This window comes from Amphiprion ocellaris, chromosome 8 (assembly GCF_022539595.1).
Source record: "Amphiprion ocellaris isolate individual 3 ecotype Okinawa chromosome 8, ASM2253959v1, whole genome shotgun sequence".
Classification (NCBI taxonomy): domain Eukaryota; kingdom Metazoa; phylum Chordata; class Actinopteri; family Pomacentridae; genus Amphiprion; species Amphiprion ocellaris.
In genome coordinates, this window is record NC_072773.1 from 26,012,103 (window position 1) to 26,029,880 (window position 17,778).

The following is a 17,778-nucleotide window of genomic DNA, read 5'->3' on the forward strand; positions in this document are numbered from 1 at the left end:
CAATTCCGACTTTCCTCGCAGTTTTTTATTGGCTGATATTCTGTCTAAATCGTTTTCTCCTTCATAGCGTACAGGAAATCGTCCTCTGCCTCTTCCCCTAAGAGGAAAACCCGTTTGCGGTGGTGGCGTGTCTGTGTGGCTCCGATATATCCGGTGAAAACGGCGCATTAATGGCGGATACGTTGACACTTTTCACTTCTATCGGGCTCAGTGAGCAGAAAGCGAAGGAAACATTGAAAAATGAAGCGCTGAGTTCTGCCCTGAAGAGCGCAATTACTCAGGTACGACCTAACGTGTGTGGGGAAACTCAACTGCCTGGAGGGACAGCTGTGTAATGTGACTGACATTCACTGTAATTGCTGACTTATTGTACCCAACCTCTGTTTATCATCTTTTAAATGTGCTTACATTATAGATTCACTGGTATCCGTGTAGCTGAATATATTTGTAGACGCTTTTCGTAACTTTTATACATGTTGTGACATAGTTTTACTTTCATTATCACCTTCCTCTTGTTAGCAGGCCTTTCTGTCAGTGTAAAGATGAGAAAAACATTGACACTGATTTGCCATGTTTGTAGTATGTTTAATAAAGTCCATTACACAGATTTGAAGGAGAAAAACAGTAACTATTGTCTTTTCTCATTTGTTTCAATAGGCCCAGAGTATCCATGGGGCATCTGGAGTGGACAAAGCCATGGGTACATTACTGTACAGCATGGCATCTCGCCTTAAAGACACTAAACGCCTGACATTTCTCTCTGAAAGCATCGCTCTGCGCAAAATCTGCACTGAGCTACAACTGGCAGGTAAATTCTGAATGTGTGATGTGAAACAAAATGAAGTGATGAAATTAAAGTAACAGATTGGATCATTTTGTGACATGTTATTTAACTGACTGATTCCTAAGATGTGAGAAATCAAATTTTAGAAGTTCATTACATTCACTGACGAACTGCTGCTTTCACACAAAATGCTGCATATTTAAGTTTTTGATGATTATGTAAACACAGTCTTCATTTGGATCCGGCACTGTGGTGGTGCTTCTTCAAATCAAAATGAACTTGACAAAAGCTCTCTTTGAGCCCAACATTTATCCAGTAAATATAAAATACTTAATGAAAAATATCCAAAAACCACACCTAATGCTGAAGGAGACTAAGAATGTGGTTGCAGTTAAAGTTTAGGGCCACTGTGACCATTCGAGTAAGCCAAGGGAATGAGCACTAGACAGTCTGGCTGAATGAGAGTTGACATAAAAGAATGGAAAAAATCATTTCTGTGCCTGCCTGCAGCCAGATTTTATGCCACAAATTTCTTTGCAGCTGCCTTGGAGTTTGTAAAAAGTCATCCTCATGACCCCATCAACCAGAAGGAGTTTGACAAAACATGTGGCGTGGGCATCGTCATAACACCCGAGCAGATTGAGGATGCAGTAAGTCCGTGATCTTATGATCACCAAATGTGTGTCTTTTTACAAGCTTTATTGGTCAGAATGTGCTCAGTGACAGTGGAATGTCGCACAGGTAGAGTCTGTGATCAAGAAGCACAAGGAGCAGCTGTTAAAAGAGAGGTACCGCTTCAACATGGGACTGCTAATGGGTATGGACTCAGTTGTTTGTTTAAATATGTGCAACCATTAAAGCCTAGCAGACAAAGAGAATGTCTCATTTTTGTGTCCCAGGTGAAGCTCGCTCTGCTTTGAAATGGGCTGATGGAAAGGTGATCAAAAATGAGGTGGACATGCAGGTGTGTTTTGTTAATACTAGTATATTTATCATTCTGACTCAATATTGCACACGAGTTGTTCTTAGTGTATAAAATGTAAAACTTTCCCTTTGGTCTTAAAGGTTCTACATCTCTTAGGGCCTAAAACAGAGGCTGACCTAGAGAAGAAACCTAAGGTAAGACAGCTCATATTTAAAGGAACATTTCTGCAGCTGCACATAGTTTTTTCTTAATGTGGTCAATCAAGACACAGTCTAAGACTTAACCTACTGTAAAATATCAGTTATTTTTTTAGGCATTTGTTTTTGTATATATTAAATATATGAGATATAAAGTGCTATTTGTGAGCTTTTGAGGTTTTAGTGAAAATAATTTGTTACCTTTGGACAGAGCTAGTCTAGCTCTATCTATCTTATCTTCATTCTAGTTTCATATTTACTGTACAGATATAAGAGCATTATTCCTCTCATTTAACACGGTACAAGAAAGGGACTGTACATATTTAACTGCTCATTTAAAAACTGCACCTTGAATGTTTTACTTTCATTTGTGGCTCATATCTCATCATCTTGCAGCCACAGAAAGCTAAAGCCACAGAGAATGACATGAAGGTTAAAGAGGAAGTGGCAGTAAATGGTAAGCAGCGGCATACGGGGGGAATTTAACTGTTTGTTTTTAAGTTATTTTTGTTTGTTTATTTAACTGTGGTTTTTTTGGTTGTTTAGGTGATGTGAATTCTGGTGAGGGAAGGTCGCTAATGGAACAGCTTAGAGGAGAGGCACTGAAGTTCCATAAAACAGGTGAGAAAAAACTGACATCTGAAATGACAGTTTTTTGGAAATATAAAAATCTTAATCTATTGATTTTTTTTTTAATCTTTGCCTTTCATCAAACAGGAGAGAACTACAAAACTGAGGGCTATGTTGTCACGTCAAACACAATGGATTTGCTTAAAAAGCACCTGGAGCTCACAGGTGGACAGGTATAAACTTTATTGAGTCAATCTAATTTTTCAAATTGAAACATGCTGGCTTATAAATGATTGCTTTCAACGATATGTCTGTGTTTGAATTTCTTCAGATACGTACCCGTTTTCCTCCTGAGCCCAACGGTATCCTTCACATCGGACATGCCAAAGCTATCAACTTCAATTTTGGTTATGCAAAGGTATGAGTTGTTTTGTCCTGTTTCTCCACCACGTAAGCTATTTAAGCATCTTTGGTGCAGCTGCATTCTTTAAACATTTTGTCCTCCTGCAGGCAAACAACGGGATTTGTTTTTTGAGATATGATGACACAAATCCCGAGAAGGAGGAGGAAAAATACTTCACTGCCATCAAGGACATGGTGGAGTGGCTGGGTGGGTTAATCAACACCTTTGTGATCTTGTGAAGATGTTTTCAGGGGCACTCTACATTCATGAAGCTAGTTTCTTATCAGCATCGCTGTATTACACAGGCTACAAACCTTATGCTGTGACACACGCCTCCGACAACTTCCAGGAACTCTATGACCTCGCTGTGGATCTTATTCGAAGGTGAGTGTATTGATTGTATGTGAATATGTTGGGGAATGCATCAGGGAAGATGACGGTTATTTCATTCCTTCATCTGCCTTCAGGGGTCATGCGTTTGTGTGCCATCAGAAGGGTGAAGAGCTGAAGGGCCACAATGTTCCTCCATCACCGTGGAGAGACAGACCAATCGAAGAGTCACTGGTGTTGTTTGAGAGGATGAAGAGGGGTCTGTTTTCAGAGGGAGAGGCCACACTCAGGATGAAGATGGTCATGGAGGATGGGAAGATGGACCCTGTGGCATACCGAATCAAATACACGGCACATCATCGGACAGGAGATGAATGGTATGAAACTCTGGTACTTTAAAAAACAAATCCACATAGTTTATTTAGACTACAACATCTTACTCACAACAAAGTTTATACGAGTTCACTTATCTTTCTCTGCAGGTGCATCTACCCCACCTATGACTACACCCACTGTCTGTGTGACTCCATTGAAAACATTACACATTCACTGTGCACCAAAGAGTTTCAAGCCAGGTATAGCTAAATTCTTTGATCTGTATTAATTTTAAACTTTGTTGGAGACCTTCCGTATGATGGCATTGTTAATGTTTACCCTCTTATCTGTTTCTTATCATTGTTTTTCAGACGTTCATCATATTACTGGCTGTGTAATGCTCTGGATGTCTACTGCCCTGTTCAGTGGGAATATGGCCGCCTGAACCTCACCTACACTGTTGTGTCCAAGAGGAAAATCATCAAACTGGTTGAGACTGGTGTTGTCAGGTAAAATAGCACTTCACCGGAGTCACTTTTACGTAAAAACTGCAATGCATGTCTTCCACCTCTACACTGCCCATATTTATATGGATCCTTTCAGATATGTAAAGCCTGCAAAAGGTGGAGTGAGCCTGTTTTTTTTGTAATTTACCTACTTAAAGCTATAGGGGCCCTATACTGGACTGATCAAGATGTCTACAAATACTTTGAGTAAAAAATAAGCAGCCACAATCTATCCATCCATCCATCCATTATCTATACACCGCTTATTCCTCACTAGGGTCGCGGGGGGGGCTGGAGCCTATCCCAGCTGACTCGGGCGAAGGCAGGGGACACCCTGGACAGGTCGCCAGTCTGTCGCAGGGCTACATATATAGACAAACAATCACTCACACATTCACACCTACGGGCAATTTAGAGTAATCAATTAACCTCAGCATATTTTTGGACTGTGGGAGGAAGCCGGAGTACCCGGAGAGAACCCACGCATGCACAGGGAGAACATGCAAACTCCATGCAGAAAGATCCCGGGAAAGCCGGGACGCGAACCAGGGATCTTCTCGCTGCAAGGCGAAAGTGCTAACCACTACGCCACTGTGCAGCCCCAGCCACAATCTAGACTTATAATAAATGATGACATTGTTCCACTGCTGATTTTTTTTGTTTGTTTGGTTTTTTTTGCTGTGCTAATGTTATTATAGCAACATTTTTTAAAATATATGTTATTAAAAATATGAATAGGACTTGCAAAGCTAAAAAATGATTATAGGGCGGCTATGGTTCAAGCGAAGTGGTTAGACTTCACTAATTGCAGATTTCTCAGTTCAATACAAGTCTCCTGTGCACATGCTTAAATGTTCTTGGGAAAGATACTGAATTGTAAGTTGATAAAGTAAAGAAAAAGAAGTGCATATAAAGTGCACACTGTTTACCATTTTACCATGTGCAACGAAGGGCTACTGGCTCTTCCTGTAAATGTCCTGTGTTATCAGGATAAAGCTGTAAAAAAATAACATTTGCGTAAAAAGACTTGACATTAACAGCTGCTTGCACTTAGCTGTTTTACAGATTTCATGTCTGATTATGGCTCTACTCCTCCCAAGCTTAATTAAAAAATATAGACACAAATATCTTGCACCATAGAAATAACAAACCATTGTGAGTAAATTCTAATCACATGTACTCCTTATTTTGATTCAGTGTGCAGCATTTTGACAGCTGTTTGATCTTCATCCTACGAGACTGTGTGAAATAACTCTTTTATCTTTTCTAAATACAGAGACTGGGATGATCCGAGACTCTTCACTTTGACTGCACTGAGGAGAAGAGGTTTCCCACCAGAGGCAATCAACAACTTTTGTGCTCGGGTATGCAGAACGTGTGAAGTGACGAACTGTTAGATGGAGCAACAAGTAATTAAATTTAAGAGCGTGTTGCTGATGTGTAATCATAGACTACCTCCCTTGTAGGTGGGAGTCACAGTTTCCCAGACAACGACGGAGCCCCACCTCCTGGAGTCATGTGTGAGGGATGTGCTGAATGACACGGCACCTCGAGCCATGGCTGTGCTGGAACCACTCAAAATCACAATTACTAACCTTGCAGCGAACTCAAAGGTGTGTCCACTGCTTAAAAGTGCACAGACATGTCAAACTGATACCAGAGGTCTTGCTATATTGTATCTTTTATGTGATTTTAAACCTTATGAGTACTAAAGCCACCCACTGTCGTCCTCTTCTCTTTCAGTCAGATGTACGAGTACCAGACTTTCCTGCCAATGAGGCCAAAGGCAGCCACACGGTTCCATTTACACGCACCATCTTCATTGAACAAAGCGACTTCAGGGAGGTTAGAGAGAAAAGCCCAATATAAATAGCCTCACAGTCCACTTAGCAGTATTCCTGTGCAGTTTTTAGATTGTGAACAGAACTTGATTACTCCTCTTGTTGTGCAGGTGATGGAGAAAGGCTACAAGCGTCTGACCCCAGAACAGCCTGTAGGCCTGAGGCATGCTGGGTACGTCATTTCTGTCCAGAAGGTCATCAAGGTAAGACTCAAAATGGTTTCAGTCAGTGGCTCTTTAAAGACACAGTCAAAATAAAAATACATTTTCAAAGCTGTATTCATTTGTTCCGTTATCTCTCTCAAATATCAATTCTGAATATGTGTTTTTTACATTCTTCTGTTACAAAATTTTTGAGGACTCATCCTGACGTATATTTATCCAATCAAATGAATTTGAAACACCTACTTAGACCTTGTTATTATATAAAAACACACTTAAATGTTGTATCACTTACAAGGTAGTACCAGGTTGAATAGGTAGCAAATCAGTAGTAAAATACTGTTATATTTAGATATTTGTTGGGCAAATATCTTGTCTGCAATTCCAAAGAAGGTCTTTGAGATCTGATTTATTAATTTCTCCACCTCCTAATCAAAGAACACAGATGAGGAAAGCGTGTGTGTGTGTGTGAGAGACTAACAGTCCTTTACAACTCACAAATGTTCTGTAACCTCATAGACATGACCATATTTAAACGATCCAGTTGAATCTGAAAGATGTAGTTCTGTTTCAACTCGCAAGTATCTCGTATTGTAGAAGAGAAAGACGCTAACTGCCACTTTTAAGTTATCTGTAATAATTTTCACTGATCTCTTTACACTAAAATCTTAAAAAAACAGGTGATCTTGTTAACTTTCATTCCTAGTAATGTTTGCTCCCCTCTGTGGATGTATTTACTTCCATGTATTCTCTTGGTAAAATAGTGTTTGTTGCACCGTGTTTATGTCCACGTCGCTTTCTTCTACTCTGCTTCTCAGGACGCTCAGGGTAAAGTGGTGGAACTGGAGGTGACCTGCTGCAGTTCTGAGACTGCAGAGAAACCAAAGGCCTTCATCCACTGGGTCAGCCAGCCGTTGATGTGTGAAGTGCGTCTCTATGAAAGACTGTAAGTCACAAACAATCACCGTCATTCGCAACAAACGCTAATTTTCCAAAACTCACTTAACCAAACCATATCTTCCTTGCAGCTTCATGCACAAACACCCAGAGGATCCATCTGAAGTTCCCAACGGCTTCCTGAGTGACATCAACCCTGTGAGTACCCCTGAAGGCTTGCTTGGATTAACTGAGACGTGCAGTGAATGCAGTGATAGTTTAATATATTTCTTCTTTTTTTGTCATTCAGAATTCCATGCAGGTGATCAGCAGTGCCTTAGTGGATAGCTCAGTCAAAGGAGCAAAAGTTTTTGACAAATTTCAGTTTGAGAGAGTCGGCTACTTCTCTCTGGACCCCGACAGCACCGCAGACAAGGTATAGAAAGACAAAGCAACGTTACAACAGTTTTATATCACAAATTCTCCCTTACCAAAGCTCCAGTTAGTGGCTAATTTCCGAAATAACTCCTTACACCTACTTGGATCTGGATTAAAAATCATTTCTGTGTTCTGAATCTTTTCTTTCGCTGCAGCTCGTCTTCAACAGAACGGTCACCCTCAAAGAAGACCCTGGGAAGATCTGACTGACTTGAGATCAAGCTGCACTTCCTGCTTCCCATGAGCCCACAGATACATGTCCAAATTGTTTGCATCTCTGACTGTGGAATATCAGCAAGGACACAGAATGTTCAGGCTGAGACTGAGTCAAATAATATACTGTCATATTTGCAGCAGTTATCGAGCATTAATTTATCTTACGGAAATTGGAAAATTTAGTTGTATTTATTGGCCGTTCTTCGTGGTTTCTTTATAAGAGAATTTCAGTAAACAGTCACTGCAGTATCACTTTGACTTATCTCAAAATGCTTGTCCAGTCAGTGTTCAGAATCATCTTGATCATTTTATTTTACCATCTGCTACAGTAGTATTCAGTTATTACTGTTTTCTCTTCTTTGTTGAATGTATGCAACTTTGATCATTGTTCAACAATGTAAATTTTATATCGACGCTCAAGCTGGTTTTACATGCAAGAGATGCTCTCAAATGCCATAAATAACTTTCTTATAATGGTGGCGAGTCACTGCCAAACCACCATTTGTTTTTTAAGATCAAAAAGGTGCTCATGTGTCCTTTTGACAGGAGAGAATAAAAAATGCTCTTAAAAATAATTTCTCGCTGTTAATGGTGTGAGTGATGCTGGTATGTTGTCATATCAATATAAATCGCCACTATTTACCTACCTGTGATATTTTATTGATATAATCACATGTTGACTTATTGTGTGATAATATTTAGTTTACTAATAGTCTAATATTTTTCAGCTTTGGTTTTTGTGGCTGATTTGGCAGCTGTGTGAAGTGACATAATCACAATATTGACAGAAAATTTAATATTGAGCCAGTACTGACATTGCTTAAGACACAGTGGGAAATAACGGAGCATAACAAAATTGCAAGGAAAAGGAGCAGCACACCAGTTTATGGGTTGTAAATTAGTTTTATTCCCATGGATATTAAATATGTGAAAGCTCTACACTCTGCCACTTCTGCTAGTCAGTAATACAGAGTTTATAAAGTATATGCATATGTACATATTTGGTCCATATCGGAAATCGGCGTGTGAGATGGGTCCGTGTATTTATCTGGCAATTGGATTTTCCGTTCTGAAACGGGTACAAAAAACAAGTGGTTATTTGATTTTCGTTTTAAAATGCAAAAATTTAAATTGAAATACAAGGTGTTTTACCTTTTCATGATCAAAAAGGGATATACGAAATTTTAAAAATGCTTTGATTTTCATTTTATATTTAGAATAACAAAAACAAAATCAGTAAGAGACAGAAACGAAAAAAGGTCAGTTTTTTTCATTTTCTGAGACCGGAAGTGGTCATCAGCAAGTGTGGAGCCAAACGACAACAAGATTCTCAGAGGGCGGAGCCAGAGTGCAGTGATTGGTCAGACTGACTGAGAGCCAGAGAGCAATGATTGGTCAGACCATAGAACATATAGAACATAGAACATATAGAAGACAGCGCGCTAGCGTATCTAGTCTATATGTATCTATGGTCGGCATGTCTGGTAGCGTCTCTGGCTGCTGTTGACCTTGTTTTTGGAGTAAAACACGGTAATAAGATAAATACTTCTAACCTGCAGCGTTCTTTTGTTGTACGTTAAGTCAGCGACTTGTGAAGAGTTGTGTTTTGTCGTGTTTGAGCAGTTGGTCCGGACGCGTTAGCTAGCTAAGCGGCTAAGTTAGCTAGCGGGCTAATTAACACAGGTGGCTAACGTACCGCTGAACACCTGTGTTAGTTGCTGCCACAGCTGTCCGTCCTTAGTAGAATGAACTTCTCAACCTGTATTTCTCTGCTGTGTATTTTAGCTTTTAAAAAAGTTATTTTACTTTAAGGTTAACTGAAACCCGTTGAGCTGCACTGAAGTTTAACATTCAGCTGGTTTCAATTAAACTGCGCTTAACATTGTGCAACATTACCTCTCTGAATCTCCATCATTTCATTAAATTCCTTCTCTCTTCCACTGCTCAAGTTCAATCCAGTATATAAAATGACATTAATAGTGAATAAACTAACAAGCAGCCATTGTATTTATTTATTACTGCATGTATTTGTAGTAAAACATGAGTTGAAACATCCTACTTTTGGATCTAGAACTGCACAAGCCGTTCATTTTCAGTCACCTGATGAGTTAAACTGCCCTTTTTATGTGAGGTTGAAGCAGAAAGTCTGAGTTAACAAAGAAAGTTGTTAATAATTTGCGATACCTGTTATCTCTGACTGAGGCTTTAGTTTTTGTTGAGACGATTTACACGTAGAAACTTTGTTCAGGAAAATTTCTCAGTAGCTCAGAGGACAGGCTGCTTTTTACACAACCTTGTAAGAGAATGTCTGTCAATGCTTTCAGCAGAATTTAGAAACACAACACTTCCTAAACAGATATTCTGAGGCTGTGAGGTTGAACGTTTGAGAGTATATCAGTGTGTTTGTTTGTGGTCTTTCTGTTTCTAGGTGGAAGCTGAATTAGTGAGGATGATTCCTGCTCCTGTCATCTCTAAGCTCCTCACACACCTTTACCTGCACATGAGGAAAATCACTCCTGTAGAATGCAGGTATGTTTGTCATTATTATAAAAAGATGTTGCCTGGTGACCTGTCATAAACCCATTATACAGAGTCAACCAAAATAATGTTTACACACATCAGGAAAAGAAAAACTTGCATAAATATTTCATACCAAATTTATTCAGACATCACGAGATTAATAAAAGTTATCTTTGGCCTCTACAATTACAAGAGGTGCTCAAAGTGGTGGCCACTGGCTTCCAGACATTTCTGTTGTGTTGTAGACGTCACTTGTTGATGCTCCATTCATGAGGGTAGCGCCATCTGTTGGGAAAACATCATACAACAGGACACAAAGTTATCGTGATTTGATCAAACTTCGAAAGAGGTATCTATATGTATAGAAGTACTTATACAAATGAAATATTTATAAAAGTTTTTCTTTTCCTGATGTGTGTACATTATTTTGGCTGACTCTGAACTTAATGAGAACAAAACTGTCATTTAATTGTTGCTTTGAAAGCTTCTTTAGTGAAAACCGGCTGGTGTTCTGCTTTGAAACAAACTGCTGTTGAGGTCTGTGTTTTTAGGTTTAACCCCACAGTTTCTGAATGAACTGATAGTTGTTTTTTTTCCTGATCAATGCGGACGTTATAGTTGATGGTAACATTTACTGATCATATAATCAGCATGACAATATAACAGTAGAACATTCTGACCACCTGACTAATACTGTGTTGGTCCCTTTATGCTGCTAAAACTCCTCTGACCCAGTGGTTCATCAGAACCTCTGGGGATGTCCTGTGGATTCTGTGGATCCTGTGGGTTGCAGGGTGGGTCCTACCTAGACCAGGCTGATCCTGGACCATCCCACAGATGCTCAATCAGATCTGGATGTGGGGAGTGTGGAACCCAGGTGAACAGCTTAGCTCTGTCGTGTTCCTCAGACCACCAATAATTACTACAACTTCCATAGTGGTCCCATCAGAGAAAATCATATCCATATACAGATTTTTATTAATTCCAGGGCTGGTTCAGGAAAGATTGTAATAATAACTACATCAGATAATTCTTTGTCGCAGTTGGAATTTTGCAGCCTGAGAGATGGTTGAGAAAGTTTACAATTCTAGTTTTAGCAAAATATGTTATAATAGAAGATCTTTATTGTCTTTGTCCATGAAATTAATTATGAGCTTCATTTCAGTCTGTAGCTGCTGAATTCATGGATGAATCATCTGGCACTAGAGAAGAAGACCATCAAACATCCATGTCAGCTGATGGAGGTCCAAGAGTCTCACCAAACAAACAACCTACATAGTGAAGACCTCAAATCTGATTGGACGGCCTCCTATTCAGCCACATGTGAACAAATGCCTCTAAGCTGATTTGTTTTCTAAAATAAATCTAGTTTGAGTCCTAATCTATGCCTGTGTGTTTGCTTCTTTACACTGCTGTTAACAGTTTAGGCTGTTGGATTGTTCCAGATAAGACAAGTACAAGATACTTCAGAGCCGTTCTACCACGAGCCTGACAGGAAGAACTCCAAAAGCTACTGAATGTTCCTGTGGTCCCCTCAAGGCTACAGGAGGAGCCCTACGAGGATGAGCCGGTCCACCTGATGGTGGCCAGTTGCTGCGGTTCAAAGCCAACACCGACTACGTGGACTTCTACTGGACCACATGGAGGCCTTCAAACCGGACCAACAAGGTCAGCGACTCCCCGACTCGTGGGTCTGAGGACGCCGCCGAGCCTCGGCCCAGCCGGCCTCCTGTCTGTGGGTGTTTGAGTGCTGAGAGGTTTGTGGATGTAAGTGAACGTGTCTGTGTTGAAACAGCAGCTTTTCACTCAGTAACGCTGGTAAAAATAAAGAGCTCCTTTATTTGTGACTTCCACTAAAAAAAACTGATGACAATAAGTTTGCCAGGGTTCTGACTGATAACAGATTATTAAATAATGAAAATAATCGTTGATATATTCCTTTAAACAATCCTTTTAGGTCTACATTTCCTTTACACTGACTTCTTGGTATTTTGGGTGGAATATACCATTAAGCCTGATGTTCAAGGGTTCTTCTGGGAATATACCATTAAACCAACCTTTTAGGTAAATGTTCCAGGATGTTGGGTAGAATATACCATCAGATCAACCTTTTAGGTCTACATTGGAAGATTTTAGAGTAGAATATTACTCCAAACCATCCTTTAGGTCTGCATTTAAGGTGGAATACTCCTTTACACCAAGATTTTTTGGTCTACATTGAAGGATTTTAGGTGGAATATTCCTTTGAATGAACTTTTTAAGTTTATGTTCAAGGATGTTGGGTGGAATGTACCATCAGACCAACCTCCAAGGTCTACAGTAGTGAATTTTAGGTGGAATATACCATTAAACTCACCTTTTAGGTCTACGTTGGAGGATTTTAGGTGGAATTTTCTTCCAAACCGTCTTTTAGTCTACGTTCAGGTGGAATATTCCTCCATACTAACTTTTTTGGTCGACATTGAAGGATTTCTTCTAAACCACCCTTTCGGGTCTATATTTGGGGTTTTAGGTGGAATATTCCTTTTAACCAGCCCCTCAGGTCTCTTTGAGGATTTTGGATGGAATACTCGGTTAAAGCAACATTTTAGGTGCATGTCCAAGGATTTTTGGTGGAATGTTCCTTTAAGGTGGATGTTTGAGGACCTTGTAGGTGGAATACTTCCTGAAACCAACCTTTTAGGTCAACATTCAACGATTTAAGGTGGAATATTCCTTTAAACCAACCTAAATTTCATGTTTTGATCGTTATCAAGTGAGAAACCTCAATCCAGACTCCTCATAATGACGTTTGAGATTTATGCTGCTGTTATTTGTTTAGTCCAGACTAAATGACAGAAATCCACAACTGTAATTTTATTTCAGGACTCGGTTATTAAATGTCAAAACAATCCATGTGACTCTAAAAACTCAACAGCTTTACAAACTCTAAGATTAAACTCTCCACAAGGATCCAAAATAAGTTGGACTTCTACATGAGAGCTTTAATTATTCTTCATCTACTTCCTGAAAAGTTTGGTCAATAAAAAAGACAAAAATTAATATTTTCAGCTGAACTAAAGACAGACTTTGTGATTTTTCTGCTCACATGTTGTGTTGTTGTAAACTCACTCTTTCAAATAAATAGCCGCCTAACCCCCTGGAAACCAACGTTTGTCCTGTTTTTGTGTTGCTCCTCGGCGACCCTAGACAGCCGGGTCGTAATGTTTTTTGAGCAACACACCATACTATGACGTTTTTACAATGATGGTTCTACTATGGAACCAGTTTGACATGTTCAGGCGTTCTTTGTGTGAAAACTCAGTGATTTCAGGTATCAAAAGGTGGTTTTCAACTTTCTTTGTTAACTTTCTGCTTCAACTTTAAACTAAATTTCCTTGACTAACCCAGCCCTCTGGACTTCCAGTAAGCTGTGTTCCTATTGGCTGTCCAGGTGGCTGCTTGGTATTATCAGGAACACCTGAGCAGCTCAGTGTCTTCCTGCTTTATTTAGCTGCAGACAAACATTTCCTCTGTTTCTCTTCACCACTGAACCTGGTTTGGCTCCATTGCTTTAGTTTGTTCTTTAGGCGTTGGCTTGCAGCTTCCAGCAGTAAAATCGTCTTTAATGTGTTTCTTGGTGTGTTTTAGGGCTTTGTACTGGATAGTTGTCTTGGTAAATGAGGTTCTTTAGCCACAGTTAGCACACGGTGCTAATGTGTGCAGTGATTAGTGGATTTGGTGCAGCTGAGTTGTGTCTTTATCTTGGCTGTAGTGAGTCTTTAGAGGTTTTTGGTCAGACACATTCTGTATTCTTGTTTGAGAACCCACGTTGGTTGTCCAGAAGGTAAGAATTCCTGTCCTGATTCTCTGTTCTCAGAGGTTCTCTGGTAGGCTGCAGGAGACTTTAGTGTTTGGGTTGTGCTAGTTTGGTTTTTGTATGGTTTCATTTGGACAAATATCTTGAGACCCCTCCATGTGGTTTAGTGAGGTTTTCTGCAACAGTTCTACAAAGCAACCTGCAGCAGAAGAGACTGAGAGTTTTTTGGAAGTTCTGGAGAGCAGACTTTAGAGCAGCAGAAACATTTGTCAGCAGTTTGAGCAGGAGAAGGTGAGCTTCAGAGTAGAAATGAGACGGAAACCTTCTTGACCCATGTGGTGAGGTCCTGTACCAAGAGTTTGAGCAGGTTGTGAAGAGTCTGTAGTTCTTTGGTCTGAGAGCACAAGAAGTCGACTCATTAAAGGAGAAAACAGGAGATATTGTTGGTTTTTCTGTCGCTCTGCAGTTTCCAGTTTCCTTAGACTGAATATCAAGTTTATATTTTAAATGATTTCCCATGTGAGCCCAAGAAGACTTCAATAAACTCCCTCCATCCCCTGGACACAACAGATTTTATTACCCTGTTAAATCTTTTTTTAAAAAATATGTTTTTGAGTTTTAATCATAGTTTTAGCATCATTTTTTTGTCTTTGCTTGTTCAGTTTTGTCATCTGTGTGAAAGGTGCTAAACAAATAAAATTGAATTGATAAACTGAATAATTGACTAACTCATGATTGTGACAACAGAAGTATTTTCATTGTGATTTAAGGGTTTATTTCATTTTTAAGGTTGGGGTTAAAATGTTGACAGAAAAAGATTAAAGAAATAAACTAAATTCAAAAAAGCAATTAAATGAAAAAAACATTTAATGCAATAAAATTTTTAAAAAGAAAACTAAATGTTAAATACAATTAAATTATATTAAACAGACAAAATATTTAATGAGATAAATAAACTGAAGATACAAAATTTAATTATGAAATTAAACAAAATTTTAAAACAAAAATATTAAATATGAAATATTTTAGATAATTACACATTTAAAAAATACAATTAAACAAGAAGAATATTAAAGATTTTTTTTAAAAATACCAAACATTTAATTAGATTATTAAACCTTTAAAAAGACATTTAATTAGAAAATTAAATCTTAAAGGCAATAAAACTTTAAATAGGAATTAAACAAAAAATACAATGAAACATTTAAAAGAAAATTCAACATTAAAAGGTGGTAAAACATTTAAAAAGAAAAACCTTAAAGATTTAATCGAAAAATTAAACATTGGGAAAGAAAAGGAAATTTTTGAAACAAGCCAATAAAACATTTGAAAAACAACAATTAAACATTAAAAAGACAAAACATTTGGAAATCAAATCAGACATTAGAAAAGAATAAAAGGTGAGACAAGAGCAAAACTAAACATTTAAGAAGAATCAAACTAAAGACAAAACGTTTAAAGAGACACCAGTTAGACTTTAGAAGATCAAATTAAATAGAAGTGACAATAAAACGATCAAAAAGAGCAAAAACAGAAAAAGGTCTTAAAGTGTTTTCTAGTCTGAAATGAAAACATCAAGTTGTTTCTTCAAAGATTTCCTCTTTCTATGTTCTTGGTTTGATTGTGGACAGATTTACTAAGTGCTCATTTCAGAAAACTGCTTTCCAGATAAAGTCTACTAGTAGTTGAAGGCATCGATCAAACTAATGTTACCTTCTGATCTCCACAAACTTTACTGTTCAGTGAAGAGAATCAAAGTTTGTTGAGGATTTCTAAAAAACCCACAGGTGAAGGTCTGAGAAGAACTCAGATTGATGATCTAAATGTGAAATCAAGACTCATGGTCACAAGTTTTAAGGCTTCTGTTAACCAGAAAGTTCAAACTAACAGGGAAGTACTGAGAAACTTTTAAGATTTCAGTCCTCAGACTGTCGAAAGGTTCAAACTAACAGAGAACTACTCAGGAACTTACAAGGTATCAGTCCTTGGACTGTCTGAATGTTAAATCTAACAGAGAACTACTGTGGGACTTAGAAAATTTCAGCCCTCAGACTGTGTGAAAGCTCAGGTCCTGAGGACTCGGGAGGTGTGTAGGCTTGGAAAGTCTTGGAACTGAGGGTTCCACCCTCCAGCACAAAGGCTGAAGTCCAACCTCCTGAGAAAAACGGTCGAGTCGAGACAAGTTAAAAAAAAAACTCGAAAATGACAAAAAATAGATGATAAATGCGCAAAAAAAAGAAGAATTAGTATCTGAGCAAGTAGCTCAGGGAGATAAGAAGAGGACTACCAACTGGAAGGTAGCCGGTTCAAGACCCGCCACCGGCCTTTTTCTTTCTTTGTCTTTGTCAGAATTTTGAGAAAATCTAAGAAGTGTCTGGTCTTGAACCAGCGACCTGCAGCTCCATAGGCAAATCCTTAACTCACTGAGCTACAGATCAGATACAAAGAAATAAATTCGTCGTCCCTTTGGCATCGTAGTTTCTGAAGTGACCACATGGGTGGAGCCAAGGCGGAGTCTGGGTGGAGTCAGGGCGGAGAGTAGGCGGGGAGGTGGGTGGCGGCCTCCCCCCTCTACTCCCCCACCACCCACCACACCTTCCCCCGCCCGACGAGTTTCTCGAGTCTCCACGAGTTCTTCGACTCTCGACAGGTTTTCCCGAGTTTCTGGAGTTTCCACCAGGTCCGAGGCAGAACAAGTTGTCATGAAGAGGTGTTGAAGTCGGCCAGGATGGACTGACCTTTTACAGCGACTAGAAGGAAGACCACTAGAAGAGCAGGTCTTTAACCACCATCCATAAAATCCATGGAGTCGCTCCAGAGAAATGAAAGAAGGTCAACATTTATCAACCTCCATCCAGATGTTCAACTTGATATCTTTACTTTGACATTTTTAGCACCACAAACCTTTAGTATCACACTTTATTATCATTTATTAGGACTTTAATGGAATCCACCAGCAGATTTAGTTTTTGTTGACAAACTTTATTCTTGTCATTGTGGGACTGCAGTATTTAAAACTGTTCCTTCTATTTGACTTCATGTTTATTAGTTTTAGTGGATAAACTTATTTTGTCAATTAGTCTCTTAAAAACCAAATAATAAATTGGATTAGTCAAGAGGTTTAAATTTCTTACTTTGTCATATTTTAAATATGACAAAAAAATATAAAAATAAAGTGTCTTGAGACTATTTGACCTGTAATTGGCGTTATAGAAACAAAATCGAATTAAAATTGTATGTATCTTGTAACGTTGGAGTAATTCAGCCATATATGTTGGAAAACACATTTTCTTTGACCATTAATCTGTTGATTGCTTTCTCCAGTAATTCATTTCTTCTTTTGGTTTATAAAATGCCAAACCCAAATATATTCAGCTTACTGTCCAAAAAGATTTACATTCATGATGCAGGAATCAGGCAGTTTTTCACTTTTTATCTTAGTTTAGTCAGAAAGATAGTTGATAATGTGTGGATTGTTGCAGCTTGTGAGAAGTAGAAGGTTTTAATCTTTGGGGCCGAGTGTCAAAAAACATTTAGAAACCAACATCAACAAAACACTCAAAGATCTGAACATCATTTGCATGACAATGTCAAATTAAAGGACATTTATTTCCAACGTAAATGTGTGATATTCATCCTCTGGAGCTTTCTCTTCACATCGTCTTCCACCTGGACTGGTTTGGTCGGGAGCATGTGCAACAAACATTTGAAAAACTGCACTTTAACATCAATGAATGACACTGAAGTTTAATCGCTACATAAATGAGACTGAGTCAGGATGTGCTGCTCTGTCATTAATTCCTAAGTTTAGGGAAAGTTCAAACAAAAGAGGACAGTTTACATAAGACTTGAGAATGAGCTTATTTTGAACAAACATCTCAGACTTTCTGAGCTTCA

General features: G+C 38.7%; 1 protein-coding gene and 1 long non-coding RNA gene across 2 annotated transcripts in view; one reads left to right on the plus strand and one right to left on the minus strand.

The window, feature by feature from the left end:
* Nucleotides 1-78: 78 nt before the first annotated feature.
* On the plus strand, nt 79-8,137 carry qars1 (glutaminyl-tRNA synthetase 1). The gene is made up of 23 exons (XM_023293038.3): nt 79-281; nt 658-808; nt 1,325-1,434; nt 1,526-1,601; nt 1,684-1,748; nt 1,850-1,903; nt 2,303-2,363; nt 2,453-2,527; nt 2,624-2,709; nt 2,808-2,894; nt 2,987-3,086; nt 3,185-3,263; nt 3,347-3,586; nt 3,692-3,784; nt 3,896-4,033; nt 5,307-5,394; nt 5,497-5,643; nt 5,774-5,875; nt 5,982-6,074; nt 6,851-6,978; nt 7,061-7,127; nt 7,219-7,344; nt 7,502-8,137. Exons 1-23 carry the CDS (start codon nt 171-173, stop codon nt 7,550-7,552), a joined length of 2,328 nt encoding a protein of 775 aa, XP_023148806.1. The 5' UTR covers nt 79-170; the 3' UTR covers nt 7,553-8,137.
* Nucleotides 8,138-12,925: 4,788 nt separating this feature from the next.
* The window catches only part of LOC129349516 (uncharacterized), a 9,382-nt gene continuing 4,529 nt past the window's right edge, over nt 12,926-17,778 (minus strand). Inside the window, exon 2 of the long non-coding RNA XR_008602552.1 lies at nt 12,926-14,275. This is a non-coding gene — a long non-coding RNA (uncharacterized LOC129349516). The remainder of the gene's footprint in view (nt 14,276-17,778) is intronic.